The 27,989-nt window shown below is 31.0% G+C and overlaps 5 protein-coding genes and 2 long non-coding RNA genes across 18 annotated transcripts; 3 read left to right on the top strand and 4 right to left on the bottom strand.

Moving 5' to 3' along the window:
* Window positions 1–416: 416 nt before the first annotated feature.
* LOC117214333 (zinc finger protein 271-like) lies at window positions 417–15,508 on the top strand. Of its 11 annotated transcripts, none has more exons than XM_033460385.1 (12): window positions 417–554; window positions 1,309–1,414; window positions 2,217–2,324; window positions 2,406–2,612; window positions 3,837–4,348; window positions 4,428–4,569; window positions 4,661–4,993; window positions 5,068–5,312; window positions 5,545–5,810; window positions 8,347–8,568; window positions 11,022–11,407; window positions 11,925–15,508. In XM_033460385.1, the coding sequence occupies exons 2-12, from the start codon at window positions 1,364–1,366 to the stop codon at window positions 12,396–12,398; spliced, it is 2,946 nt and encodes a 981-aa protein (XP_033316276.1). In that variant the 5' UTR covers window positions 417–554; window positions 1,309–1,363; the 3' UTR covers window positions 12,399–15,508. The 11 variants fall into 11 exon arrangements, with proteins under 11 accessions (XP_033316276.1, XP_033316287.1, XP_033316268.1 ...); XM_033460396.1 differs by having other exon boundaries at window positions 2,217–2,612; window positions 11,022–11,105; window positions 11,190–11,407; XM_033460377.1 differs by having other exon boundaries at window positions 2,217–2,612; window positions 3,840–4,348.
* LOC117214400 lies at window positions 8,470–9,064 on the bottom strand. Its single transcript, XR_004488856.1, has 2 exons — window positions 8,695–9,064; window positions 8,470–8,623 (listed from the first exon to the last, which is right to left on the bottom strand). It is a non-coding gene; the product is annotated as an uncharacterized LOC117214400 (long non-coding RNA).
* LOC117214380 (gamma-glutamyl hydrolase-like) lies at window positions 15,413–17,854 on the bottom strand. Its single transcript, XM_033460474.1, has 8 exons — window positions 17,653–17,854; window positions 16,988–17,090; window positions 16,851–16,901; window positions 16,703–16,780; window positions 16,440–16,594; window positions 16,261–16,367; window positions 15,962–16,190; window positions 15,413–15,886 (listed from the first exon to the last, which is right to left on the bottom strand). The coding sequence occupies exons 1-8, from the start codon at window positions 17,771–17,773 to the stop codon at window positions 15,747–15,749; spliced, it is 984 nt and encodes a 327-aa protein (XP_033316365.1). The 5' UTR covers window positions 17,774–17,854; the 3' UTR covers window positions 15,413–15,746.
* A 1,545-nt stretch (window positions 17,855–19,399) lies between these two features.
* Window positions 19,400–22,423, top strand: LOC117214393. The gene is made up of 5 exons (XM_033460499.1): window positions 19,400–19,670; window positions 19,784–20,006; window positions 20,936–21,347; window positions 21,757–21,931; window positions 22,079–22,423. Exons 2-5 carry the CDS (start codon window positions 19,827–19,829, stop codon window positions 22,218–22,220), a joined length of 909 nt encoding a protein of 302 aa, XP_033316390.1. The 5' UTR covers window positions 19,400–19,670; window positions 19,784–19,826; the 3' UTR covers window positions 22,221–22,423.
* A 142-nt stretch (window positions 22,424–22,565) lies between these two features.
* Window positions 22,566–23,582, top strand: LOC117214386 (NHP2-like protein 1). The gene is made up of 2 exons (XM_033460486.1): window positions 22,566–22,735; window positions 22,959–23,582. Exons 1-2 carry the CDS (start codon window positions 22,733–22,735, stop codon window positions 23,337–23,339), a joined length of 384 nt encoding a protein of 127 aa, XP_033316377.1. The 5' UTR covers window positions 22,566–22,732; the 3' UTR covers window positions 23,340–23,582.
* A 395-nt stretch (window positions 23,583–23,977) lies between these two features.
* Window positions 23,978–26,034, bottom strand: LOC117214370 (chitobiosyldiphosphodolichol beta-mannosyltransferase). Of its 2 annotated transcripts, none has more exons than XM_033460462.1 (6): window positions 25,722–26,034; window positions 25,189–25,531; window positions 24,872–25,119; window positions 24,599–24,772; window positions 24,407–24,521; window positions 23,978–24,264 (listed from the first exon to the last, which is right to left on the bottom strand). In XM_033460462.1, exons 1-6 carry the CDS (start codon window positions 25,996–25,998, stop codon window positions 24,051–24,053), a joined length of 1,371 nt encoding a protein of 456 aa, XP_033316353.1. In that variant the 5' UTR covers window positions 25,999–26,034; the 3' UTR covers window positions 23,978–24,050. The 2 variants fall into 2 exon arrangements, with proteins under 2 accessions (XP_033316353.1, XP_033316344.1); XM_033460453.1 differs by lacking the exon at window positions 25,722–26,034 and adding an exon at window positions 25,699–25,717.
* A 545-nt stretch (window positions 26,035–26,579) lies between these two features.
* Window positions 26,580–27,975, bottom strand: LOC117210862. Its single transcript, XR_004488165.1, has 2 exons — window positions 27,756–27,975; window positions 26,580–27,667 (listed from the first exon to the last, which is right to left on the bottom strand). It is a non-coding gene; the product is annotated as an uncharacterized LOC117210862 (long non-coding RNA).
* Between the last annotated feature and the right edge of the window lie 14 nt (window positions 27,976–27,989).

Raw genomic sequence — 27,989 nt, 5'->3', positions numbered from 1 at the left:
CGCGCGCATACTGAATGAATTAACAAAGAGCACTTGACAAATTTCATTTTGCCATATTAACAATTAGGCGGTTTATTTCCAGAAAATTTCGTTGGAAATTTGTTTTTCGTTATGGCAAGTTTATTTATCGAGTGATTTTTTCATAGAAATCGATGAAAAACTAATCGACTAAATGATGCACCAAACGCGTAAGTTCCTGCGGGGTGGGCGAGGGACGCCATGACAGTCGTCGTATTTTCTGTTAACCGCGAGCACGTATGCCCTTGCCAGCGTTTTCGTGAAATTGTTGCACAGGTTGCTGTCTATCTGGATCAAAATTGGCAAGCTCGTTTCCTGAATTTCGCAGACTTCCCTTGGAATATATTGTGGAGGTGGAGGGCGAGGGCGCGTGGCCATTATCAGGGATTTGCTTGTGGGTACCCGTGGCGAGGTGAGACGTCGAGAGGCGGCGAAAGGCGTCCCCCCCTGCGTCGGGACGCGCGTCTCCCTGCATACGAGACGGCCTAGGGCCGACCAAGCGAGATGCCAGAACCGCCGACGGCACCGTACACCACGTGAGTCCACCCTCCGAGCACTCTTGATTATCGCTTCGGCCCTCTTCGACGGTTTCTAGAAATCCCCTTGCCCCCGTATCCCGAGGAACCTCCATCTTGTAGCCTCTTGTCCTCGTTCTACGAGTCACGATAATTGACGCGTCATATGCCTGAGACACCAGAAGATGGTGCCCGTGAACCCTCCGTTAACTGCGAGGGGATCTGCGGCGAGTCCTGACAAATGTGGAAATATATCTGCGTACTCATTCGAGCCGTTTGTACTTACGCCTAACATTATACCATTTCACTCTATCAGCCTTTGTCGCCTTCAAAAGATGGTATTGGATGACTCACCCTTTCCCGCTCACTCAACAAAGAACTCTTAAATATCTGTGAGGTTAAATTAACTACTTTTCTTCTTTTTGTAACGTGTCGATACTTTTTTCACGATATTAACCTATCCATAGGAGCATTATATAATAATAAGTATCCGCCCAATGCTGTCTCGAGTTCATTGTATTTAGAAAGAGTTATTTCTCTTATTGATATTAAACCAATTGATTTCGAGGTTAAATCACAAGGTTTATTTTACTAGTCAGTTCCAATGGTGCAAAGGGCAATATAGATACTTTACTAATTATATATCATATCGTTTTCATAATAATACTGATTTCATTAATTTTATTCATTTTACAAGTAATGAATATATCTTATCAGATTTTGTAGAATATTAGGAATTTAGGCAAGAAATAATTTTAATTAAATTATTTTGCAGGATGAGAAATGAAATATATCAAAAACGTTTAATTAGTATCCTTCAGTGAATAAAGATGAACAGTGAGCAGCATGCATTGCCAGCGACTACGCAGGCACAGCAAGAGGTAAGACCATTTTCAACTGATATGGGCTATTTACCAAACCACAAATGCGCAACTGATATATTAAATACTACATTTTGAAAATATTGTGTAATAAATTGAGAAATCCCTGTTCATTGAAATATGTATATGTATTCCCTTTATAAATTTTTCAACAAATACTTACTACTATTTCAATGCATTAATTTTTTTTAGAACTCTGTTATACCTGCTTATTCTTTTGTGCAGTTTTACATAAAATTTATGTTTGGCAGTAGGAAATAAAATTTTTTGTGTATGATGAAATTTTGTATAAAACTTTATACTTCTCCTTTTTTTTTAAGTTTTGCTGCTTGTAGTAAATTTAAATAAAGTAGCTTTTGCTTGAATATTTTGTATTTATCAGCTTGTTCTTTTTGCAATATAGGTATTTATAAAGCATATTCTGTATGTTAAAAGAAATAAATTTTCCCAAATATGTGTATATAGTGCATAGTATTTATAATTTTCATTATAGTGTAATTCACATTACACTGTAATATTGGATATAAATGTATAAGCTTTTGACTGTAAGGTATATATTTTGTATAATTTTAGATTTAGGTATAGCTATACTTTAATTTTTGCTCAAATATGAATTTGGTATATAAATATCAATAAAATCCTGGCGATGATTGCACGAATGTATTACAAATTAATTTATAGCTTTTGTAATGCTAGAAAAAGGAATTTGAACACTAGCGCATTTGTTGATTGGATTTGAGCCTGATGCATGCTGCTGCATGCTCTATCAATGTTGTACAAATGTTTGAATGTATATCGGTAGGATGTAAACGCGGGTCAAAGTGGTCGTCCTTCATACCCAGGTGGTTTGGCTACAACAACCAGTCTTGGCAATGTAGGGAGTACCCCGCATTCATCCGCGGACCTGCGTGTAGGTACAGCCGTAGCGTTAGCCTCCTCGGTAGCTAAATATTGGGTCCTCACCAATCTCTTTCCTGGACCGCTACCTCAGGTCTCAGTCTATCATCATTCCCACCACAACTCCTCACATAGGAGTAGTGGAGGTGGAGAGGCATCTTCCAAAGAGCCAGCCTCTTCATTGAACCAAGAAATGGCGTTGACTTCCAGTTCACATCATCAGTCAACACCTACACACCATCATCACCAACCTTCAGTTAGCAGTAGCAGTCATCATAGTTCTTTACAACCAAATTCACAGGTTTGTTTACTTAGAGGTATGCAATGACTAGTTATTGAGTGTAGCTTAAAAATGACCCAGGTTTAGTATCTGCGTTTGCAGGAATTGTGGTAATATACTGTATTGTATGTAATCTCATATAAGTGTGAGTAGATAACAAAGTTATGTCTTGTAATACATACACATGGAATGCTTGCAGTTTCACATTTATAATTTGAAGTATTGCTTCTATCACAGTTTTTTTGTTCCCATTTTTTTGTTTATTATGTGTAATTGTATGTTAATTGTAATTATATATATATAATATTTATATATATAGTGTATGTCATTTATCTGAAAACTTGCATATGTCTCAAAAACTGTGGATGATACGGACAAATTTTTGAAACGTACTATGTAAAGGAAGATATGTCATACCAATATTTATTTTATCTTACACTAATTTCGAAAAGACCTATAAATGTCACATTTATATTTTTAGATGGATATTATATTTTTTTATCCTATATTCTTATAACCAACAACGATGAGTTCTTGAAATGCTACTTACTCATATGTTTCGCATAAACCACTATCAAGATATTAATTCTTAAGAAGGATGGAAAGTTGTAGCCTTTTCAATGGTAAACAAGTAGAAAGAAAATTACACACACACACAATTGGCTCTTTTTAGAGCCGCCATGATGTACGAAGTCCGACCGAGCAACCTCCCCGTGGTGTACATTGGATAACGCCAATGCCGGCGGCATATCAAATTTGAAATTTAATATCCCGATATTATGTTATTTATACGAAAAGTATAAGTAAACAGTGTTTTGAAAATTTTTCTATAGTGGCTACAACAATATGGAATAAAAAAGATGTTGTTACAATTTAAGACAGTTAAATTATAAACATGACCTTTATAAGGTTTCTCTAAGGTTATTACACGATAAAATAAATATCAGTATGATATGTCTCCTTTAGCTTCGTACAATATCTGTTCCAAACATTTTTCTGTATTATCTATAGTTTTTCAGATATTTAGACATTTCCAGGTAAATGGAATACACTGTATATAAATAACTGATACTGTGTTTTTAACTGTTATTTTTTTTTTCTAGTTTGCAATATGCTAAAAAAACAAAGAGCATAAAATATGTTATTATTAATTTGATGATACTTTCAATTATCTAATTGTTAGAACTATAATTTAGTTATACTGAAAAAGAATGTAGTAATATTTTTTCTTTATATTTTATTTAGCAGATACCAGTTTCTCTACCAGGCCTTAATTTAGACGGGGCACATATACCTGCCAGCGTCAGTCATTTACAAGCAGCACATGCACAAATGCAACAAATGCAGGCAGCACAACAACAACAGCTGCATCAGCAGCAACAGCAGCAGCCCCAACAACAACAACAGCAGCAGCAGCAACAATCTCACCATCAGATGCAAAGTCATCAGAACGCTCAGAACAGTGGACCAACTGCACATAATCAAAACGCACAGAGAGATGATAACAAGGTGAAAGATGAAAGTGGAAGTTGCACAACTGAACGTTGCAGTGACAATCAAGTTCACTGTCAAGTTCAATGTGACCTCCAATTACAAACATCTCAAGATTTACAACAAAGTCTTATGCAACAGCAGCAACAACAGCAGCAACAAATTGGTGTAAACATAAGCGGAAATTCATCGAGTGAAGGCGGAAGTCAAAATAATACAGAAAAGCCTGAAAAAGAGAAAGAATTGCGTCAACTAAATATGACGCAGTACGTTCACACAGTTTATATATCTATTACGTTCGATAATTTTTGTACTTCGACAAACGGTATTATAACTTTTGTATAGATTCCAAGTGCCAGATTTAAAACCAGGAGGTCATATGATGGATGTAAGAACAGCTGATGGATCAGTCGTGAAAATTAGCGCTGGGAACGAGCAAGATTTAGCAAAAACACTTGGTGTTGAAATGGTGCAAAATATGTACAAGGTGAGAGTTAATGTGGCACATTATAATAGATAATATATATAAAACAATAGTTTTTAACGTATAATTATAAAATTTGTATTACATTCTGCAGGTAAATGTCGAAGACATTAATCAGCTTTTAGCATATCATGAAGTATTTGGAAAACTACAAAGTGAAATAGCAGCTGGTACAACTTTAGTTGGAAGTACAGTTCCTACTCAAACAGTTACCACTATACAAAATGGAACTCCAATTGTACAACAAGTTCAATTAAATAAGTTTGATATTAAATCAAGCGATGGCGAAGCTACACCAGGACCAAGCGCTTCGCCTGTATCAGTTGGAAGTCATGCATGTGAAATATGTGGAAAAATTTTTCAGTTTCGCTATCAGCTTATCGTTCATCGTAGATATCATACGGAAAGGAAACCTTTTACTTGTCAGGTATATAAAACGTGTTTTCGTATTTTATCTTATATTTAATTTTTATTAAATATATATGAATTTCTTGTTTGTAGGTGTGTGGCAAGGCCTTCTTAAATGCAAATGATTTGACACGACATGGGAAGTGTCACCTAGGTGGATCCATGTTTACTTGTACAGTTTGTTTTCATGTATTTGCAAATGCACCCTCTTTGGAACGTCATATGAAGCGACACGCTACCGATAAACCGTATAATTGTACCGTATGTGGAAAAAGTTTTGCAAGAAAAGAACATTTGGATAATCATACGCGTTGTCATACTGGGGAAACACCTTATAGGTAAATTCACTTACGCTATTTCACTAAAATTTCAAAAATTGATAAAGATTACTGTAGAAGATATATTAACATTTCTAATTTTTAATTAATGAGTAATTGTATTTTGTTTTTAGGATTTTAATAATATTAGTATTATTTTTATAATTATTGTCTCAAATGTATATAAAATTTTAAAATATTTATGTTTAAGTAAAATCACGATTAAAAGTAATACTATTATCTTATATTTTAGATGCCAGTACTGTTCAAAGACGTTTACTAGGAAGGAACATATGGTAAATCATGTTCGCAAACATACGGGTGAAACACCTCATCGATGTGATATTTGTAAAAAGAGCTTTACCCGCAAAGAACATTTCATGAACCATGTTATGTGGCACACGGGAGAAACTCCTCATCATTGTCAAGCTTGTGGCAAGAAATATACACGTAAAGAACATCTCGCAAATCATATGCGTTCACATACCAATGATACACCGTTTCGCTGTGAAATATGCGGTAAGTACTCTATTTTTCCAATAATTCCTGTGATGTAAAGTATTACACACATAAAGTATACGAGTACTCATTATATAAAATCACTAAGATAACATCTAAAGTGAGCCATTTTTTCCATTTCAAGATCACTTTCTTTAACTCTCACTAATTTAAACTTAATGTATCTGTTATGCTAATAATGATAATAAATAACGAATAATAAATAGATATTTAATTATAGAAGTTTAATATTTTTTTAATTAGTCACTAAAGAGAGTAATCTATACAGATAAAATAATAATGTTTAATTATTTAGTATTATTTTTATGTGATGTATGTAATTGAAATATAATATAAATGGGACGATTCCAGAATATTTAAAAAATTAATATATTAATGATAAAAGATCACATGTGTTGTAGTTGGAATAGAAGTAATGCTTGTACTACAAAAAACATTTTATGTAACACGTTATAATTGATTGAGTTTACACAGTATTTGAGATATTTTGAAGGTAAGTTATATTTTAACTGTCATACATTGATTGACAATAAAATATTTTACATCTGACATATATTTCTTATGGTTTTTATTTAGTATTAGTTATTTTTAAAATTAATTATATATTTTTAATTAGAATTAGGAAAAATACGAAACTTACACACTACACAAATAGTTTTCAGAACTTGTATCTATCCTTCTTAATATTAGCATTAATTTAATTATTCATTTAACCATTCATTTATATATTTCTTATTCAGAAAGAATTATACAATATTTTTTATGAAAAATTATTTAACGCCTTTCATTTTAATACAATATTTTAAATTGCTTTCACATATTTATATATTTAGAAAAAGATATAAAGCAACATTAGATTTCATATAATGTAGCACTTTCTTAAAAATATATTTTATTCGGTGTTTTCAAAATTAAGTAAATTAATAATATTATTTCAGTTTAAAAAGTTTAGTATGAATGTTTTTTATAAATATATTAAATACAATAACAAAATATTTGAAGATTAGAAGATATGAAATAAAATTCGTGAGAATTGATCGCGCATTGTGTTTAGCTATATCCTGTCACAGGTTGCGCGCATTCCTTTGCAGAAATGTCTTTCTAACCTTCGAATTATCAGTGAGTTCGACCATCGTATATTATTTTTTTTTTTGTAGCATTGCTATCAGTGATGGGTCACTTACCGTCGTTTCATGCATCTACACTTTACCACATTCTTCAATGTCACGACTTATTTCGTAAATCTAAGCGGTTCATATACATATTGCGAGCACGTTTCTTTGTCAATAGGTCGCAACAATATTTATTCGAAATATTCGAGTATAATGCGTTTATCTATTTAATTTCAATTTTATTTATTTTAATTTTATTCATATTAATTTAATCCAATTGATTTATTTTAATAATTAGTAATTTAAACAAAATTAATTTCTATTTTTAAAGTATATACAAATCCAAATATTAAGATGTGGCTTTTAAAAATTTGAAGTTCATGCCTATTATTTACTTTATTTACACGTATATTTTGCTTTTTTAATACATTTTTATAAATTAGGCCAGAATGTTACTGTCCATAATTACGTTTTGCATTTAAATTATAATGATTTGGATATCATTAAAAATTTTTTAAAAAATAAAAATTTCTTATTTAATAATTAATCATTTTTATTTAAAAAGTACAATAAAAATTCGTTTTTGATATGTGGGAATAGTAATTTTGCAGTGCCCCACGTGTATTTAACTATTTTGTAGAATAATATTAATTATGAATAAGGGCATGAAATTTAATGTTAAATCTATATCTTACAAGGACGATATTTTTTTATTTGATTACAAAAATTCCATTTACACGACTGCTACGTAGGTATTCACAGATATTGTGGGTATTACCTCTACAGTTCGTGTTACTTCGATATTTATACCCATATTCCCATACCTGTACATATACAATATTCATACCAATATTGACACGAATATATTTTGTTACCAAAAAATTTAAATACTTCTCTTCGTATCAAAACAAGAAATTTAGTTGAGCAAATTGTATTTTGGAAGAAACTGCATTGAAATTTGTTATTGGTATTGTGCAGCGCCTGGTTTATTCCGCAAATTGATGAGATTAGTACGCGTGTATTGAAATGCATAAGAAATAAGTATCTCTAATGGGAAATTTTTAAAAATATGATAGTAATACAGTTTATCATTATCTCTTTGATGATAGATGTCTCACAAATTAATTTTTACTTTGCGCTTTAAGCAATAATCTCTCATGTATGAAATATATGAAAAAATTATGCTGTTACTTCGGTTCTTTACCATGAGAAATCAAATAAAATAAATTATCCAAAACATTTTGATGGTCCAAATCAGCATCTCGTTATAGCCCAATTTAATCATCATCTTGGAATCGTCCCATAATGTGTTATACATGACATGTCAATGGCAGTTTAATTACAGATCCAATTGATACTACAGTATAATCAAAGCATTGGTCTTTTGTTTTTCTTTTTTTGGTTGTTTACCGCTGCGAATACAGGTAAGTCGTTTACAAGAAAGGAGCACTTCACGAACCACATAATGTGGCACACGGGTGAGACGCCGCATCGCTGTGATTTCTGCTCGAAGACATTCACGCGAAAGGAGCATCTTTTGAACCACGTTCGCCAGCACACGGGTGAGTCTCCACACCGATGCGGCTTCTGCTCCAAATCGTTCACCAGAAAGGAACACCTTGTTAACCACATCCGCCAACACACAGGTGAGAGCGGTTGGCAGATATCCACTTCACAAACAACCAATTGTGATATTTGTCTCTAAGAGTAGTAGTTTTATATGTGAATAGAGAAATCATATTTAGTTAAGAAATACCAATCTAGGTACTTACTATATCACTGAGTCACCACATTCATGTAACGTATTATATAACACGCATTACATACACCAAGAAATCGTTCACATCTTTGTCAAAACCTCAATCAATCCATTGTTTCATAATTCACATAAAAGATGATCATTTAAGTGCATATTGTTTCCAAACACGCGTACACGCACATCATTCGGTTTTGCTTCTACCCAATGTTTAACTATGATTTGCATACTTGCATGTGGAAAAAGATAAATGTATAGGTGTACATATCTTCACTTCTTTTTTAATTTTGTTTTTATTTCTTTTTCTTTTTGTTGCCTTTTGTTCAGCCTTTTTTTTTTACTCTTTTTTTGATTAATGGTATACTGTTTATGGTAATATACCGAGAGATAATGCGTTCGCCATTCGTGCATAACAGTTCACATTATGTCCAACTAGCAATTAGTTTAACTGATCACAATTACCCCATTTCATCATCAGATCCTATAGAGACATTTACTGTTCTGCCTAATACACCGCTCTCATATATGCTTCTTATTAACTATTTCAGAGCCTTCTCGCTAAATGAAACGTTCTCATAATGCCTCTGCATTGTAGAAACGTTTTCTTATTCGACTTATTATCGCTCCCTTTTTTTGTTCGAGATATGTACATAATTCCATTCTCATTTTCATTTCATTTCATTTCATAGCAAAATTTGTTAATGAGATTTCGTTTAATGTAGAGAAGATTCATAGTTACAGAATAGTGATTTTTACTTTTCTTTCCTTTTCTTTCTGTTGTTTCTTTTGATGGTAATGATATATATATATATGTCGGAGATGAAAGGACACCGGAACCTTCGGATAGCCCCGCAACATTGCAATCTAAAGTCTACTATAACTGTAACTAAACTATTGTAGTTATTCAATCCGATCGTAATTGTTCGAGATTAGTGACGGTGAGCTTTAGCTCGAGGCGACAGTCTGTCGCCCAACGTAGCCGCGGTCAAGGGATGAACGCTTTGCCCAACAAACATATGGAATAATTCTATAGCTCTCCTTAAAAGAAATATTCGTGGCGACACGCGACAGTAAACATTCCAACGGTTTCTGTCCCGTGGCTCGCCACACGCAGACCCTATTCTTCGAGTAAGATGATTACCAGATGTCGATGCGTCTCCGCAGTACATGTTCGGCTAGCCCGAGGGCCCGTAATAAATCTTAAGGTTTAGTTAACTAAAGTCCTTCAAACAGACAAACAGTCTTTGTCCCAACTACGGGAAGATAGGGGAGACATATTTTTCAACGAACGGCGTCTCCCACTAGCAACTTTCCCTCGAGGGCGGCTAGCATCTTTTTCTAACCACCGATATGGAGATTGACCAATTAGCAGCAACGTCAATTTCCCTTACTTCCTAAACGAAGGCTTTCCTCGACGAATCCGATGATCTTGTGTCCTTAGACACACCCCAGTATAGTTTTCCTCTGTGGAATCATCGGGACGGGACGCGCATTCTTTGACGCGCTCCCGTCGACTAAAGAGTAACGTCTTTACGCTCAGCAATTATCGTTTACGAGTCAGACTTAGATTCAGCGAGAACGCCTATCTGTCATCCCGTTGACCGCGGCTACGTTGGGCGACAGACTGTCGCCTCGAGCTAAAGCTCACCGTCACTAATCTCGAACAATTACAATCGGATTGAATAACTACAATAGTTTAGTTACAGTTATAGTAGACTTTAGATTGCAATGTTGCGGGGCTATCCGAAGGTTCCGGTGTCCTTTCATCTCCGACATATATATATATATATTTTCATCATTACATTTTCATTGAATATTTATCATTGTCCGGATCTGATTTTTCATCGATGTAACGTAAGGAAATGGCAAGATCAAAAATTGATTTCATAGATGTAAGAATGACTAGCATTGATAATATAGATATTATCAAAACGTAATGCGAAAACTGAGTGAAGCTCTCACAAACATTTAAATCTCGGTATGAAAACAGTACATCCAGTAAATCAGTAATTTATATACAGTGTCCGTCCTAAACTCTTTCCTCTGAATGATATCAACATATTCTACGAATTAAATATAAGAAAAAAAATACGATATTAAAATACAGATAAATATTTTATTAAGAAGTTATAAAAAGATACAGAATAACAACAAAATAAACGCGAAAGATTTAAGACTTGATCACCGTGGTATGTAAAATAGCAATATGTACTTTTAAAGTGTATCCATGTACGTTGCATCAAAGAAAATCTGTCAAAACTAAAGTCAAATCGTGTAATGACGATTTAATGATGATTGATTGGGGAAATAAAAGTCGCGATATCGTTGGTTAATGTTGCGCAGGAGAGACGCCCTTCCGCTGTCAGTACTGTCCAAAAGCATTTACGCGGAAGGATCATCTGGTGAACCATGTCAGGCAACACACGGGTGAGTCACCGCACAAGTGCCAGTATTGCACCAAATCCTTCACGAGGAAGGAACATTTGACAAATCACGTGCGTCAACACACAGGCGAATCGCCACACCGATGCCACTTCTGCTCCAAGTCATTTACTCGTAAGGAGCATTTGACGAATCATGTTCGAATCCACACTGGTGAATCACCTCATAGGTGTGAATTCTGTCAGAGAACGTTCACCAGGAAAGAACATCTAAATAATCATCTCCGTCAGCATACCGGAGATTCATCGCACTGCTGCAACGTGTGCTCGAAACCATTTACAAGAAAGGTAGATTCAAGTTATAAATATATTTATTTCAGATGAAAGACATATAATAGAATGATAGAATGGATTTTTTGTATGATTGTTAAGCTGCTCCTCATTGAAGCAACAATGATAAACTTTTATTGTCTATTTTATCTACGTCGAAACATATAATCATAAAAAAATTTGGATTTTGTTTCGGTTTCGAATTGACACCTGTTCTTAACAGATGCGTTGTAAAACAGTTGACAAACTGTACACACTGAAAGAGTATTTGTCATGATGTCTCTTACTTTTGTTTGATCTTTGCTGCTTTGGACGAAAATAGCTAATGAATAGCTCTTTTTGTTACTATAATTCGTCAGAAATATGAAGAAACGGTTGAGCAACAATCAACAACTTCTTCAAAAGGCATCGACTAAAAATGCCTTCGTTGTTGTTAGTAAGGACACAGCTTAACAATTGATTTTTTGATTGAGTTTTTTAATTATCGATAATATAAAAAAATTCTAATAAAAATATCCTCAATTTTCTGTTACAGGAACATCTCGTAAATCATATGCGATGTCATACTGGTGAACGTCCATTTGTATGCACAGAATGTGGCAAAAGCTTCCCTTTAAAGGGTAATCTACTTTTCCACATGCGTTCGCACAATAAAGGCAGCAACGCTGAGAGACCATACCGTTGTGATCTTTGTCCAAAAGACTTTATGTGCAAAGGACATTTAGTGTCTCATAGACGATCACATTCGGACGAGCGACCACATAGCTGTCCAGATTGCGGGAAAACTTTCGTTGAAAAGGGCAATATGCTGAGACACTTGAGAAAACACGCAGCGGAAGGTCCGCCAACACAAGTCAGCACGCCCTCTGCAATTCCTCAATCCGGTGTTCTGCCCATTCCGGCAGCAGCAGTTCTGGTCGGCCATCCTTTGGCACCCCCTGCACCACCCGTAGTCCCACAACATACCGTAGTTGTGCCTACTCCTCCAGGTGTACTGACCTCCTACTAAACCAAATGAAGAGAGCAAACATGTGAAGGAAAAATAGAAAAGCATTTTTTCATAAGGAGAAGAAAAAGTGAGTGTATACACGATGAATGTTGTGTTTGTTGACCAATGAAAGTGCGCCGTTAAGTTGTTTTCCTTCTTTTTTCTTGTTCGTCTGCTCTTTTCTCGAAAGAGGAAGAAGAAAAAGACTGTTGAAACTTGCAGTTTCTACAGGCACAGAAGTGGGTTAATCGATAAAGTGTTGTTATGGAAAGATCGTTGTGAATTGTCGTGATTGCAGCGCCCTATTGTTCACGTTTCGAACCTGTCCTCGTCGTAATGCTCTCTGTAGCTACGTATAGAAAAAACGAGAAGGGTTTATAATATGAACTTCGTCAGTTTTGAACAATTAATCGTGCTGCTATGATCGATAGCAGTGTATTATCCAAAGTTTGAATTACTTTGTTTCTGTCTATTTTCTTCTACTTTTCTTTTTCTTCTCTTCTTTTTTATATGATAACTTTTAATAGATCGTTTATCAAGGGGAAAAATATTTGATATGTGTTATGGAGTTAAAAATATAAAATCGATAATAATCGCGAACCCTGCGATTCGATGATGGGCACACATAACTTCGCTATTAATTCGATTACGATTAGAAAGTAATTGCGGTAAAGATATGACGCTGTATTAGTTTTATGCAATAATTTCGTACAAAAAAAAAGAGTAACGAAATTAATGTATTTGCTAATTAAAAAGAACAAAATTTAGCGTGATATAATGTAATGTATGTACAACATACCTCTGAAATAATGATGTAATCATAATTTAAAAAATTTATCAAGTAGTTTGCTTGAAGTACAAAATGTATTTGTAATTTGAATTATATTCGGTTTTTATCATTTTTGTCACAATTTTATCAAATTGCTCTGTTTGAGCTGAAATAAGAAAAAAGAAATAGTTATTCAAAATGATCATAAAATGCAGTAGCAATTATATTTGCGTCCGTCACGTTGATCAGAGCCACAAAATTTTTTACGTTAATTATCGCTATTACTCACACAATAAATGAATTAAGAACAATTGATCTGTTCCACAAAATTATACTTTCTTTTTTTTCTATTTCTTTCTTTAGAAAAAACATAAGTTCGCTTTCTATATATAATTGGCTTAGAGATAAAAAAAGAATTCTATATAAAATCTAATATCGTAAGAATAAGTATACATTTTATTACTTGCGTAAAAAAATTCTGCATGAACGTGACTGAGAAAGAATACTATACATTATAATAATGGATCATTTTCGACTTACTTAGATAATTGCGTTTATTTTAATTGGCGTGTAGTTTACTTTAACATGTTTACTTGCGAGGAATTATATTTCAAAGAAATATTTAAAAACACGATTTATGTTCTTTAATACGGACCCGAATGTCGAATTAAAAGCGTCGCGTTAGTTGTCCGTTTTAGTTGTAGTCATTGTTTTCTTCTCCTTTTAACTTTTCTTTTTGTTTAATCGTAATTATTATAATGGAGTGCAATATAGTTTTGCCGATTTCACTTAAGCGCTTATCCGCATCGAAATGAACCTTTACTACACCAGATTTTAAATAATGAAAAAGCTAAGGAAACAAAAAAGATAAAAAGTGAACAGATGATAGCAATTCAACACTTTTTTTTATTTGTAGTATATAGGGACGATACTGAATTATTTTGATTCTTAAAATTAATTTTAAACGATTAACGCTATTTACGTTTCATCTAGTTTGAAAAGGAAAAATATTATTAACTCTAGCGATCTTGTAAGGCCATGTATTTCGTATTTACGATTAAGGGTAAAAGATAAAAGTATCGTAAGCTTGGTTCTGCGGCAACATTGTTTAGTGTTATAAGTTACCTAGATATATATCACATATTTAAAAGAGTATTCAAAATAACAATATGTATGATCAGTTTGTAAAGCGTAAAACGCAGAAAAACAATTCACAATTGCATGTTAACGATTGCTGCAGTATCAGGTTTACCTTAATTATGTATAATATTATAATAATAACAACTATTGAATATAGACACGAGAAAGATGATAAATTTATTAACGCGCGTGCATGTGTCACGTGGAGTGTACGACAATGTTCATCACTCCGTAGAAGTCTAGATTAATATATTACGATAAATATATCTAAGTATATCCAAACAGTTAGATATCTCGTACTATTTAAAGAAAAAAGAAAGAAAAAAAATAATAAGGGGAAAATTAATAAATGCCGCAGGTTCACTTTATGAGTGACGCACGAAATGTATGTTACATATGGAGCGTAAAATTCCCACATTATATTCGCGTAGAAGAAGAAAAAGAGATATATAGAGAAATGGAAATAAGAAGGAAACACGCAAAGGTACATCTAGAAAGGAAAGACAAATATATATGTATAATATATATTGCTGATGCTTATATACATTATGTATATATATATTGTACACGACACGAAAATAGAAAAAGGAAGAAAACTATGATGCCGTACCGGAGTCACTTGATACAAATAATATTTCCGACGATATTACGCAATATATTCGTGGCATCGCTCCTTGTAATTTGCTAAAAAATCTAACAAGGAATAAATAGAAATAATGTTTATATGAATTATTATTATTATCTTATTATTATATTATTATTATTATTATTATTATTGATAATATTATACGTTACAAGAATAAAATTACGAGTTGATTCATGCTTTTAAGAGATTTAGTTTCATGCTTGTTTTAAAAAATAGCAAGCAAGTATCAGATCCAACCAATTCCCTTTAAATCGAAGCGACTTTACAAAGATATCAAGTAGAAAACAGTAAAATGCTAGATGCTACTTTACTTTCTCAATAAGAGTCGTAACCAGTCAGTTTTGTGTATAATTTTTAATAAAATTTCTGTCTACATGATCTTATCTTTTTCGGCAATAACAGTCGTTTAAATGAGAACGCTTCGGTTCGAAGTGAAATACGATGGTGAAGGAAAGAATTCAAAATATGGTTTACTTTAGATAGAAGGAAATATGTATAGAACTTTATTATGCACCATTGTAATATTATGTATCCCAGTTGTGACACAATATACACTGGTGTTATGTTAAATGTGAACACTATGTGTCCTGTTTTACATGTAATGATTTCCCATGCTTTAATTCTATTTTGAATAAAATTTTCAGCATAAATTGAAGATTTAGTGATAATAGAGTCGGTCTGCAATAAATTTACATTCATTTTAAAAAATTTAGTATTCCTTTTAATATCTATAGAATATATAACAAAATAATAATTAGTAACAATATACAATAAAATTATCAGACCGAGAATTAACTAAACAAATATCAACAGATCATAATGTATTCACTAAATCAAATATGTAAGATTGCATGAATACAGAGTTCCCCAATGCAGTGTAAGTTGGTGAGTAGTTATAAATTAACGTCTGAGCTTCTTCCTCACTGCTTCGAAATATATGATGATTCTTACGCGCTGCACACAAAATAATTTTGGTTGGTATTGATTTCAGATATAAGATATAAAAATCTTCAAAAAAGACAGATGTACCTTCGTTAACGAAAAAATTAGCAAAATATTGTGCAATTTCAATAGCATTTTTTCCATGTGGAATTTTTTCCCCGATTTTCCATTCGTATAAATTTTTCTCTGGATGAAATTGCAAGCCGTAAAAAGGATAAGTGATGTGTTCCAACGAAGAAATGAATTCAAGATTATTTAAATCACGATTCAAAGACAATATTCGAAATTTATCACTTACACCAGCACGTTGTAAACCCTACAAATCTGTTAATAAGTATCATAATCTTCAGACATATATTATTGTAAAATAAATGAATATATCTTACCGATTTCGTAACACAATTTAGATGCTGGTTTGATGTCACTTTCTTAGTTCTCAATATGTCTTCAACATTATCTGAAATATCAGAAAACATCCTACCGCTTCTGTAATCTAAAATATACAAAGAAAATTAGATTTTTGTTTTAGGAAACTGGTTAAAAAGGTGACATTTGAATGATGAACCTGGTGTAAATTCCAACTGAAGTGGTAGAGCTTGTGCTCTGCAGCGTGTCCTATGAGGAAAACGTTCAGCAACAACGTATGTTAACAACTCAAATCCTAGACATATTCCAAGTATTGGAAAATAATCTCCATTGTCATTCATTCTTTTTGCAATTCTGTAAACGAATTCAAAACAATTAAGAAAATTTTTCATACCATGATTAAGCAAAAGATACTCCTATACCGTTTCGAGTGATAAAACTATTTTTATATAATTCTATTACTTGTAAATCTTATATCCTGTATCTGCATACCCCCCATTGCTGTTAGCGAAAGACGCAGATCCACCAGGCCATAGAACTCTATAGGAAATGATATAATACATATATTATAATTTATATATTTTTCTATTTTTTCAGTCTTTCATCTTACCCATTTATTTTAGATAAAATATCTTCATAATAACATTCATCCCTTCCAATCCTAAAAAAGAGCATCTTTTTGGTATAATTACATGTATATTACAGTGATAATTCAATCTATTATTTATTATAACGTTACAAACTTACCAAATTGGAACAACTCTGGCACCGGCTCCTTCAATAAATTTTACGTATGATGCAGCAATATAACTTTTGGAATGGTCTGGAGGCTTCTCTTGTACTAAAATACCTTTTAAACATAAGATTGAATAAAATATAAGAGAAACAATTTAGTTAACCAACGCGTTGAATAATATATTTTCATATAATCGCAATAAACTAATATTGTTTGAATAAAAAATAAAATTCGCGCTTTGTTTATGTTACTAGACGAATCAGACTAATTTTAAAAACAGAATATTTGCAATTTTTCTTACTAACTCGCGCAAAAGAAAAAATTAGCAAAACGTGTAACGTGAATTTTTCCTATAAATGCTTCATATAACATTCTAACTTTTTATATTCACTTGTAGATTATATTACAACAGTTTGATTGAAAAATTGAAGTCGCTTTGATTAACATCGAGTATTATCTTTATATATTACACGATCTATGGACCATGTATTACTTGAATATTAATTATTAATTATATATCTCAATCTACGATACAGTTTTTTATGTAATTAAATTTCCATATGCAAACATATTTTTTATATGATTTCTAAAGCATTAAAAAAGGAGAGTTAGCATTATTGATACTTTGACATATACGTGTATATGTATATACATATATGCATAGATCAATACTTGCCAATTATAGGACGGTTATTTGGCGTAGGATTTTCACTGTAAAAATCAAACTGCCCTAGAACTGTCGTAGATTGTAAAGTAGTAAGTACAAATGTAATAAACGCTAACAACAATATCAACATTATAAAGTGCAGATATTTCTGAATTTCTGAAAACGCAGAAATGCTCAGTTGATTACTGCGTTTCCCGTTGTAGCTCCACGCTATTTAAATAACTCATATACGTACGCCCCCTCATATACGTAATCATAGAATATCTGTGTATATGATAAACATAGTATACATTATAAATTATATAAGATAAGGAATTGTTATTAAATCGTAAAAGTTTACACAATTTACATAATGATATGCCTTTAGTATATAAAATATATGCAGGAAGTTTTTTAGGGTTATCGCTCATTGCGATAAAACACGGGAAAAGCGGGCTTTTCTTAACTCCACACTCGAGTAACAACCGTTGATGGAGAACGGCCAATACTCATCAATATTTTCTTCTCCTACATCAGTTTGTTAATCAGTTAGTCGACATTTAACCTTGTTATCTCTAAAACTCAGACAGAAAACATCTCAGAGCGTTTTGCGTAAAGTTGTCATAAAAGCAAAAGTAAATCATATCAAATTTGACAATAATTTTGTACTCCGTACATGGTATTATTCTGTGATAAATATTTACCCTAAAAATGTCACGACTTTAAAAAAAAAATAGAACATAGAAGACTGTTCAGTATACGATGAACTTCAGCAACTGAAAACGGTATAGAAGCACATGAAAAGCTATTTACAACCGAATCAGAGTTGAATTTTATTTATAAATAACCGTTCACGTCCAGGGTAAAAAGGAAAGAAATTATCGTTAAACGGCATATAATGAAAGAACAAGTAAAAACGGAATTTAACAAATACGGCAAATAGATGCATGTATTGCTCTGCTATATGCCCGAGGTGCATATCAGACAAAGAATTTAGATGTTTCATATTTGTGGAATAAAACTCGGAGACCTGCATTTTTTTCAAAAACAATGAGCAGGAATGACTTTGCTGAAATTATGAGGTTAATTTGATTAGAAGAGCGAAAGAAGCCAACATTTACGAACCATTAAATTTGCAATGGTGTCTACAGCGTGGGTTAGGTTCTTATAGAGAATTCACAAAATTGTTATAAACCTGATGCATACATTACTTTTATATAAAGAATCGCGGGGAAAAAACCATGCAATAAAACTATCAACAAGTTTAGATTAATTACTACAAAAAAACTTGTCAAGTAAAAAATTGTAAAGGTTACAAAATTATGAAAATTTATTTAAGATGCGGGAAATATGTATTGGAAATATGATAATAAGATAATTTGTAAAACAGTTGAATAAGATATATCTCTATATAAATAAAAGTGTAATTTTATTTAAGTCTATAATTGAAATTAAACAAAAGTAAATTTCGACGAAATTATATGAAAGTTCACCATTTTATATACATTTAGTTATAAATTAATCATTATCTAAATTAAATCATAAAAACTATTACTTCTTTAATCACCGGTCATTTTAACCGCACGAAGTGTCAGTAGGTTTAGTGTTAATCCCATGATATACTTTGAATTGATATTTATATAAATATATAAATATTTCAAGTGCAAAATAATTATTCTTTGAAAATTATTTCCCAAAATATTAAATCACAAATGTTTTTGAAAAATAAAATCGTTATAAAATAATTCGTTATTTCAAATATGTAATATTTCAGATAGTGTTAATTCGTTCATGTTTCATATTCATAATTCAAACTCCTAAAACTGTATTCATATCTCTCCAGGTTTGCCCTGAAGCAGATGCGCTGGAGTATCGATTTTTTCCGTGTTTTCATAGCCAGTCATTGCTTTCTATCATTTCACATATGTATAGCAAATTCATCAGTCGGTAAATCATTAACCGGAGAAAATTAATTATAAATTTTTAGGATCATGTTAAATTTCTATCTTTGGTCAACATAAATTATCGAAGATCATGCGAATTACAATGTTTGTATAAACTATTGTATAAACCATTAAAATTAAACAGCTCTATATATTGAACATTTTTTAAAAACTAATTGAGTGAGACTAATGAATTATTCACATTGATATATCTTTAGAAAATCTGTATGTCCAATCTAAGTCGAGAAGTTTCATAAGGAAATGTTAGTAAATTGTACTACGAGAAATACTGGCCCTATACCAGCGTATGGTACAACGAGGTATAGTGGAGTAATTAATTTGGAGGAAAATGGCAATAAATACTTTATCAATTCTCCACGCAACGCGCATATTGGACTTTTATCGCCATGCACGAAGACAGATAAGTGGTCAAAGAAATCGGTAAATAATAATCATTCATTTTAAGTTCTTTTCGAAATGCTCTTTAATAAAAAGGCATAGCCGAATAAACATGGTAAAAGTGTATTTAAATCAAATTAAAATTGTCAAACGTCAATCGAAAAAGCTTCGTAGGAAATCCATTTCGACCAGATTTTAGCACCCTACCTCTATTATTAGGGTAGTTATTGATCATGATTACAGGCTTAAACATGATTTACAAGCTATGCTTGATTTCTTTTGTTCTATCCTATAAGAAATTATGGTAAAAATTTAAGATACTATAGCTATATTGTTATATATCTGGGAATTTTTTAAGACCTTTTGACCTAAAATCCTATTTTCTAAAAATTAGGAAAGTTTTAAAAGGCCAATTTTTTATTGAAGTTATTAAATGACAACATCTATACTTTTACAATGAAAGTGGCCTACCATATTTATTAACTCATAACTTTCTTAGATTTGTCGGAATGGTGCGTCATAAATAACAAAATTAAAAACCACTTTTTTAGAAACAACAGATTTTTTTACGTTTCCGTAAATTTAAAAATGTTTTATCTTCTACTACCATAATCCGTGTCATCATTGATCACAAGCTTTCATATAATATATGCAATATATCAATTATATAAATAGATCACTCTACACACAACTTTGTCGAAATGGTTTTCTTTCGATCGACGTATCACAAGTTTAATTTGGTTTAGATGCACCTTTATCATGTTTATTCGGCAATGCCTTTTCTTTCTCACTGAACCCCTCCATTAATTATTAACTAAACAGAACTTCAAAATAAAAATGATATATTATCGTAATACTCGTAAGATTACTGTACACAAAGATGATGGACGCCAAACATTTTAAAACAAAAAAATATGTAAAAACAGCAACAAAAACATAATATATCTAGCTATAAATTTACTTATGTTTAGAGAAACAATAGAACTATAAGAAAGGAAGACGGCGTGTGCAGAAATTCCACAGAATCTACTATTCTATCAATTTGTGGAACCATCAGGAAAGAAAGCAGTCATTGTACATGTAAGGACGAAGCGTCATGTATCTGCTTAGAAAACGAAAGAAAATTAAAATCGTTGAGCGAAGACTGTTCAGATTGTTGCACGAATTGGAAAGAAATTCAAAAATTGACAGATACTTCTGAAACGAAATTAACAGATTCATTCGAGAAACTGCTTAATTGTGTAGAAAATGGTGGAGACACAAGCATGTATCTAGATCTATTTGAACCTCATCCTAGAGAAGAGCAACGGATAAAAGGAAAAGATTCGGTACCGCTTGGATACGATATGACTTTAATTCTTCCGCAATGTGTTTGCTTAAAAAGTAAATTGTTAATACTACATAGAACTTTAAGAATCTTATTCTACATTGAACTCCATCATTAGCGGTCATTTTGAAAGCATACGATTTTTATTCGTGTCTTTTTATAAATATTTCTGTTATATATATATATATATATATATATATATATAAAAGTGAAGTTTTTTTTATTCATATTCTGCTACACTTTATTCAAATTAGAATTCATACATGAAGTTACAAGTTCCAACAAGGTACACGTACAATTACGAAACGTATCATTTTTAAATTACAAAATACCTTATATAGGTTAAATATAGTAATATATTTGTTAATATATACATTGTTTAATGTTATAATTTTTAATATTACATATGCATAGCGATATATTTTTTACTATTTCTTAATATTTCGAGCATGGTATATATGACAGATTATCAAGAAACCAAACAAATCGAAAATGAAAGTGAAGATACTATTCGTGATGAAAAATCTGAAACTATAAATGACTTAATATGTGCGCCTAGTATTATAGACCTTTCGTGGAATATAATGCAATCTGGAATGATTGAGAAAATACCAGAGAAATACACAACCAATATTTTTGAGTAAGATATTACATATTTTATCATGAAATAAAATGTTTGCATATATATATGTATATGTATTGTTCTCTATCATGCCTATAATGTCTGACATTTCCTATGCGCACACAAGTGGGCATGTAAATGCAATTTATGTATTCTAAATTGCAGGAATGAAAAGAAAGAGCCAATAGGTACAGAAGTATGTTCTAATGTCCAAACAAACGTATGTACAGAAGGAAATTCTCAAACAACATACTGTTTGCATAAAGCATTTTTGGAAAAGATAAATAAATCATATTTTCCGATGTAATTGATATGAACAGTTTATGTATAACATAAAATATTAATAATGTTATTTATAAAATAATATTTTGCATTGAGATAATTATTTGGTAATGATAAAGAACTATGTATATAATACGCACATGTATATGTTAGTATGCATATTATACATAGGATGCACTATATAGTAACGCTTTTACAAAACGGAACAAATGATTTATTTATTATAATATATTATTAATATATATATTATTCATCAAATACGTATCCATGAAAACCATTCAACTTTTATGTTTTGATAATATCTCGATACATATCCTCTGAAATCACTGTTGAAATTACTCTTGAGATCAATTTAAATGTGACACTCTGTATGAATGAAGCCAACAGCGATTGGGCTGCCGCAGTTTAAAGCGATTATTTGAGTTCTATCCTCAGTGAAGCGGTTTTTAAGCAAAAATAATCGCGGAGAGGAGCAATTAATTTCTAACAAACTATTCTTTTTAAGATATATTTCAAAACATAATTTGATCAGCAAAGATGGTAAGTTGTTATTTATAATTCATACTTACAATTATTTGTTTTCTTTTATCCACGTGCAACCTTATAGGTTAAGTTTCACACGTGATTATTTACCAACTTTCAGTTAATATAAATGAAAATAATTATAATTATTTATATTTGTTTATATATTGATATTAAGTCAAAATACATATTTTTTCAAAAGAATATTGCTCTTTCCTAATTATTTAAATATCTTTTATAGGGAGATGAAGTTAACCCTAAAGCGTATCCTTTAGCAGACGCTACTTTGACTTCTAAAATTTTGAATTTAGTGCAACAAGCCATGAATTATAAACAATTAAGGAAAGGGGCCAATGAAGCAACAAAAACATTAAATCGTGGCTTATCAGAATTTATCGTAATGGCTGCAGATGCAGAACCTCTAGAAATTTTGCTGCATTTGCCATTATTGTGCGAAGACAAAAATGTACCATATGTATTTGTTAGAAGCAAACAAGCTCTAGGTCGTGCTTGTGGTGTATCTAGGCCTGTTGTTGCTTGTTCTGTGACGGTTAATGAAGGATCACAATTAAAACCACAGATTCAGGCTATACAACAAGAGATTGAACGTCTCTTAGTTTAAATACTTTGTACCTGATTCAGAATCATTCTTTTTAAATTTAAATGTAATCAAACTATTATTTCTATTTTTTACACAGAATTTTGAATAATTTCAAAAGATCGAGCCTTATATATCTTTCATGCAGTGAAATTTATGTATAAGTTATCTTTATGACTGAAAAATGTTAACTAAAAAGTATTGATATTCTGTCTGTATCACAATCCAAAATAAATGTTTTTTATCACATATAAAATTCATGATCTTGTATGACTTTGATAGTTACTTTCATATTGTGTAAAAGAATAAACAACATTTCACTTAAAAAATAAAAAATCATTTCTTTTTTTTTAAGTATTGTAAGCATAAAATATTGAAGTATTGTGTTTTTCTTTCATTATTTTGGTATATTTGCCATTTATGAGAAAAGCGCTTTCAATAATAAAGTGACCACATTGTATACTTACCTACATTCACGATTTCATAACACTTAAAACCAAATTTATTTATTAAAATTATATTTTGTTCTTGCCAAAATGATTAGACCAATAGGATTTATCTTTTAAATTAACTACTTTAGACAATTAAAAAAAGATGATGACAAATGTTTTCAATTAAGTAAGTAATGAGAAAAATGTAAAGGTTAGAAAAAATAAAACATATAAATTAACGAAATATATATTATAAAAGCTATAATAAAAAAAATATATGCATTAACGAAGTTACAATCATAAATTATTGATTAAAATAAGGTAAGGCAATAGAAGACCAGTTACCATGCCACCGATTTTTTTGAAATTTATGTAACTCCTCTCGAAATTTTATATCTAGTTGGTGTTGAATATCGTTATTAGGAAAATCTTCAAACCATGATTTCAATTGTTCTGCTAGTTCTTTGTCATTCGAAAAAATCATTCCATTTTCCTTGTGTTTAACAAGTTCTGATAAACTAAAAAACAAATGTACTATACAAAAAATGTAAATATAAGATTTAAACATTTATAGATTCAACACTTTTCAAAGCATAATACATAAACTTTAATAAATACAATAAATAAAAAGATCTAATTATAATATAATGTTCTGCTTACCATTTAAAGTTATATGCACAAACTGGAAGCTCACAACCAAACATATCAATAATTTTCATAGGTAAGTCCAATCCACTAGATGATATGTGGAGACAAATGCCTAAATCCGCACTAGCTATAAACGTAAATTATGCTTCTTATATACAAAAATATATTAGAATAAATACAAAATTTTATGTTAAAGTTTAGTACCTAACATTTTAGGATACTCTTCATTTTCAAGCCATGGTGTTATGATTGTGACATGTTTCCAATTCTTTAGTTTTATAATAGCCAAATAAAATTCTTTCAAAGGACCTTTACCAGTTATCATACAAATTAAATCTGGTAGTTTACAAATATCTTGTTCAAATGCATTTTCATATTCTGCGAAATAAAAAATTTTAAATATAACAATAAATAATTTAATAATAAATGGTAATAATTGATGTCATCAATTATTGACCATAATAATATAACACACACCCTGTAATGCATTTAACAATACTGAAAAATCTTCATCTTCTGTCCAACTTGTACTTGATATAATAAACCCAGGCCTTTTAGAGTATAATTGTGCTTCATTTTCTATATATTTCGTAAATACAGTTGAGCTCTCTTCAGAACCTTTTAATACATTATATTTTTCACTTAATTTTAATAAAAATATATGTTTTTCTGTTAATGATATAGGCTGAAATTCATTTGATGGTCGATCATATAATACCTCAGCTCTAAAGAAAAAAAAGATACTGAATTATAAATTCCAAAATAGGAATTATTTTATATATGAAAACACTAACTTGATGCCCCATTTCAATTGTAAATCTTCCTTCATTGCTTGAGACACACAAAAATTATAATGTGCCTTAGAACCAAAATATGTTTCAATTGCTTTTGCTAATTTTACAAGTAAGTGGTCATCTTTTAGTGTCAATGCCATAAGAGTATGTGCATAATTATGCCAATCAATAATAAATTTTGAATCAACAACTATGGAATAAAACCAACAAACTAGAATCGTTGGTATTGCAGGTGGATTTTGTATTAATATATAATTTGATATATGTTTAGTGAATAATATCCATATAAGGTTAGATGTTTGCCATATCGTTTTTATTACATAATAAGGTAAACGAGACAATCCTGAAATATTAGAAAAAACTCTTTTATTCTACAAATATATATTTATATACAGCTATTACTTCAAACAAATTGTATTATACAATCATAAAATAAAACAAAGACAAAAGAAGTAATAAAAGTGCTTATTTTAAATAAAATTAATCAACATAAATTATAAAAGTATTTACTCATAATACAAGTACATACGTACTATCTTCTATATCTGGGGGAGGATGAAGGTAATAAATATGTATAGAAGAATTTTCTCTTATTTGTTTTAAAGGTAATGAACCGGGATAACCTATAAAATCCACTGTGTAACCTTCTTTCGCAAATGACATCGCATGGTATTGCATTCTAGGACTTCTACCCAAATCTCCAAGAACAACAATACAAACATTTTTATGTCCTTTATATAGATTTAAACATAATTGTCTAATTAAAAACAAAATTGGAAAAATCGTAAATAATAAATAAACACTCCACATTTTAAAGTTAAACCTTGGTTTAAAAGTATGATCACCTTACACTTCGTTCACAGAAATGAGTTAGTAAAAGTAGAAAGAAAATTGACTATAGGAAATATGTAAGGACATGATGATGTAACGACTAATTTGTGTAACCACATAACTAACCACGCTTTTTATCCATCTTACTTTCATTACTGACTAAATTTATTAATTTTATAAATTTTGATTGTCTTAAAATTTGATGGATTATATCAAAATGAACATTTCATATTATACTGAAAACAGACGACAATTCTCATTTCGTATCCAGCGAAAGAATGACGAAAAAGCAGGAGAAAGATTAAATGAAAATGAAAGATGAAATGAAAATACAAAATCTTTTAACGAAATTTAAAAAATAGCCAATTAGAACTCCCTAACAAAAAAATTACTTCAAAAGATATAGAAAATTATGTCAATATTAGTATCGAAAATTTTATTTCGGAAGAAAATCGCAAATTTTTATGAAAATTTAATATATTTATGAATTTTTTACACGAAAATGCGATAATCTGGAAGAACGATAACGCATATAAAGAAGAGTTAGAAATAGTACAAAATGTCAGAATATAATAATTTATTAACAAACAATGAAGAAAATAGCCAATACATTTACAAATATCAGATATACCTAATATGTATGGTATCTCTATAGCGATAGACCATCTTACAAAGGAAAAGCATCCAAAACCTTTAAGCGAGACACTTGTACCTATTCAAGTGTAAACTTCTGCCTTCGAGGAAATACCAATTGCTTTTTGCCCTTCCTCATAACTCTTGAGACTTACATCCTTCTTTCTTAATGTCTTCTTCGAGTGCGGCATTATTCACCAAAACATCTTTTTTCTATTCGTAGTCTATTTTTTGTAGGATTTGCTTTGTATATTTCGGCTAAAAAATGATCGTCAAATTTTATACTTTCGCCTTTCCTGGCCTAAGTAGTAAATATCGGGTCGTAAATCTTATTATCGCACGGTGGAACTGACTATATAGATTATAGACGTATATAGATTTACTACGAACACATGCGTCAATGTAGGTTAGGTTTTTATCCACAAACTGTCTCTGGATTTGAATTTTGTCTCTAAAATACACTAAAAACTGTTATATTTTAAATGTGATGTCACACATGTGGTGTGACATATGATATGTTATAGTCTCTATTCATCGAGTACTATCAGAAGATGGAAAACAAATTATGAGATTGACGCCCAAAAACCGAAGTTCAGTTAAAAAATTAAAGCATCAAACAAAATAAAATGAAACTGTCATACACATGTTTAGCACTCCAATTGTTCGACTAAAGTGTGTAGACTAAAGTTTGAGTTTTCAGGATTCAGTAATGTTTGGTAATTTGAGAAGCATCATAGGAGCATAATAGCTGGTAGCTGCGCGACTTCGGCTCACTTGATTCCTTAGAAACTGACGAATTTATAATATTTTACAATAGTAAATGATCTTATATGCAACGTCATTGAATTTGTCTCAATAAATGCCATTGTACGTACTAAGGAAAAAAAAAGTGGTACTAATGAAAAAATATCCATGCCAGTACAATTGCTAAGGGTTAACGTTAAATCTAAGTGGTGTATATATCAAAATTATTGCATCATTCAATCAACTCAAAGAGAATATTCTCTTTTTTTCTCTAAAAGAAATATAATAAACAATTAATTTTTCTTTTTTAGGTAACTTACAATTAGTTTAATTATTTTCTGATTTTGTTATTTTCATACTTGTAGACATGAATTTTTCCATAGAACCGTACAATTAAATAGGTTCTTGTAGCGCGGAACTCGATAGGTTCTTGTCTATGCTAGCGTATAACCAAACGTGGCAGATTCCTAATTCTATAGGATCTTGTATATGCTAGCATATGTCACATTCAGCACTTAGCCACATAATGCAGCACTAGTCCGGAAGTCACCAGAACCATAAACGTGGACACTCTCATTTCTTCTTTGGTAAAA

The sequence above is a fragment of the Bombus bifarius genome, unplaced genomic scaffold, assembly GCF_011952205.1.
Source record: "Bombus bifarius isolate JDL3187 unplaced genomic scaffold, Bbif_JDL3187 scf7180000007970, whole genome shotgun sequence".
Lineage (NCBI taxonomy): Eukaryota > Metazoa > Arthropoda > Insecta > Hymenoptera > Apidae > Bombus > Bombus bifarius.
The sequence above is the reverse complement of the archived record's forward strand: the minus strand, read 5'-3'. Positions and strand labels throughout refer to the sequence as shown.

Coding starts and splice junctions, on each gene's coding strand:
- LOC117214333 (XM_033460347.1), top strand. CDS start 1,364: ATGAACAGTGAGCAGCATGCATTGCCAGCGACTACGCAGGCACAGCAA. Junction 5,313..5,544: donor ACTGGGGAAACACCTTATAG/GTAAATTCACTT, acceptor CTTATATTTTAG/ATGCCAGTACTGTTCAAAGA. Junction 8,569..11,021: donor CCACATCCGCCAACACACAG/GTGAGAGCGGTT, acceptor AATGTTGCGCAG/GAGAGACGCCCTTCCGCTGT.
- LOC117214380 (XM_033460474.1), bottom strand. CDS start 17,773: ATGTTGATATTGTTGTTAGCGTTTATTACATTTGTACTTACTACTTTA. Junction 16,595..16,702: donor ACAGGATATAAGATTTACAA/GTAATAGAATTA, acceptor ATTCGTTTACAG/AATTGCAAAAAGAATGAATG. Junction 16,368..16,439: donor TCAGTTGGAATTTACACCAG/GTTCATCATTCA, acceptor TGTATATTTTAG/ATTACAGAAGCGGTAGGATG.
- LOC117214393 (XM_033460499.1), top strand. CDS start 19,827: ATGTTAGTAAATTGTACTACGAGAAATACTGGCCCTATACCAGCGTAT. Junction 20,007..20,935: donor ATAAGTGGTCAAAGAAATCG/GTAAATAATAAT, acceptor ACTTATGTTTAG/AGAAACAATAGAACTATAAG. Junction 21,348..21,756: donor GCAATGTGTTTGCTTAAAAA/GTAAATTGTTAA, acceptor TATATATGACAG/ATTATCAAGAAACCAAACAA.
- LOC117214370 (XM_033460462.1), bottom strand. CDS start 25,998: ATGTGGAGTGTTTATTTATTATTTACGATTTTTCCAATTTTGTTTTTA. Junction 25,532..25,721: donor TCCCCCAGATATAGAAGATA/GTACGTATGTAC, acceptor CTAATATTTCAG/GATTGTCTCGTTTACCTTAT. Junction 25,120..25,188: donor CAATTGAAATGGGGCATCAA/GTTAGTGTTTTC, acceptor TTTTTTCTTTAG/AGCTGAGGTATTATATGATC.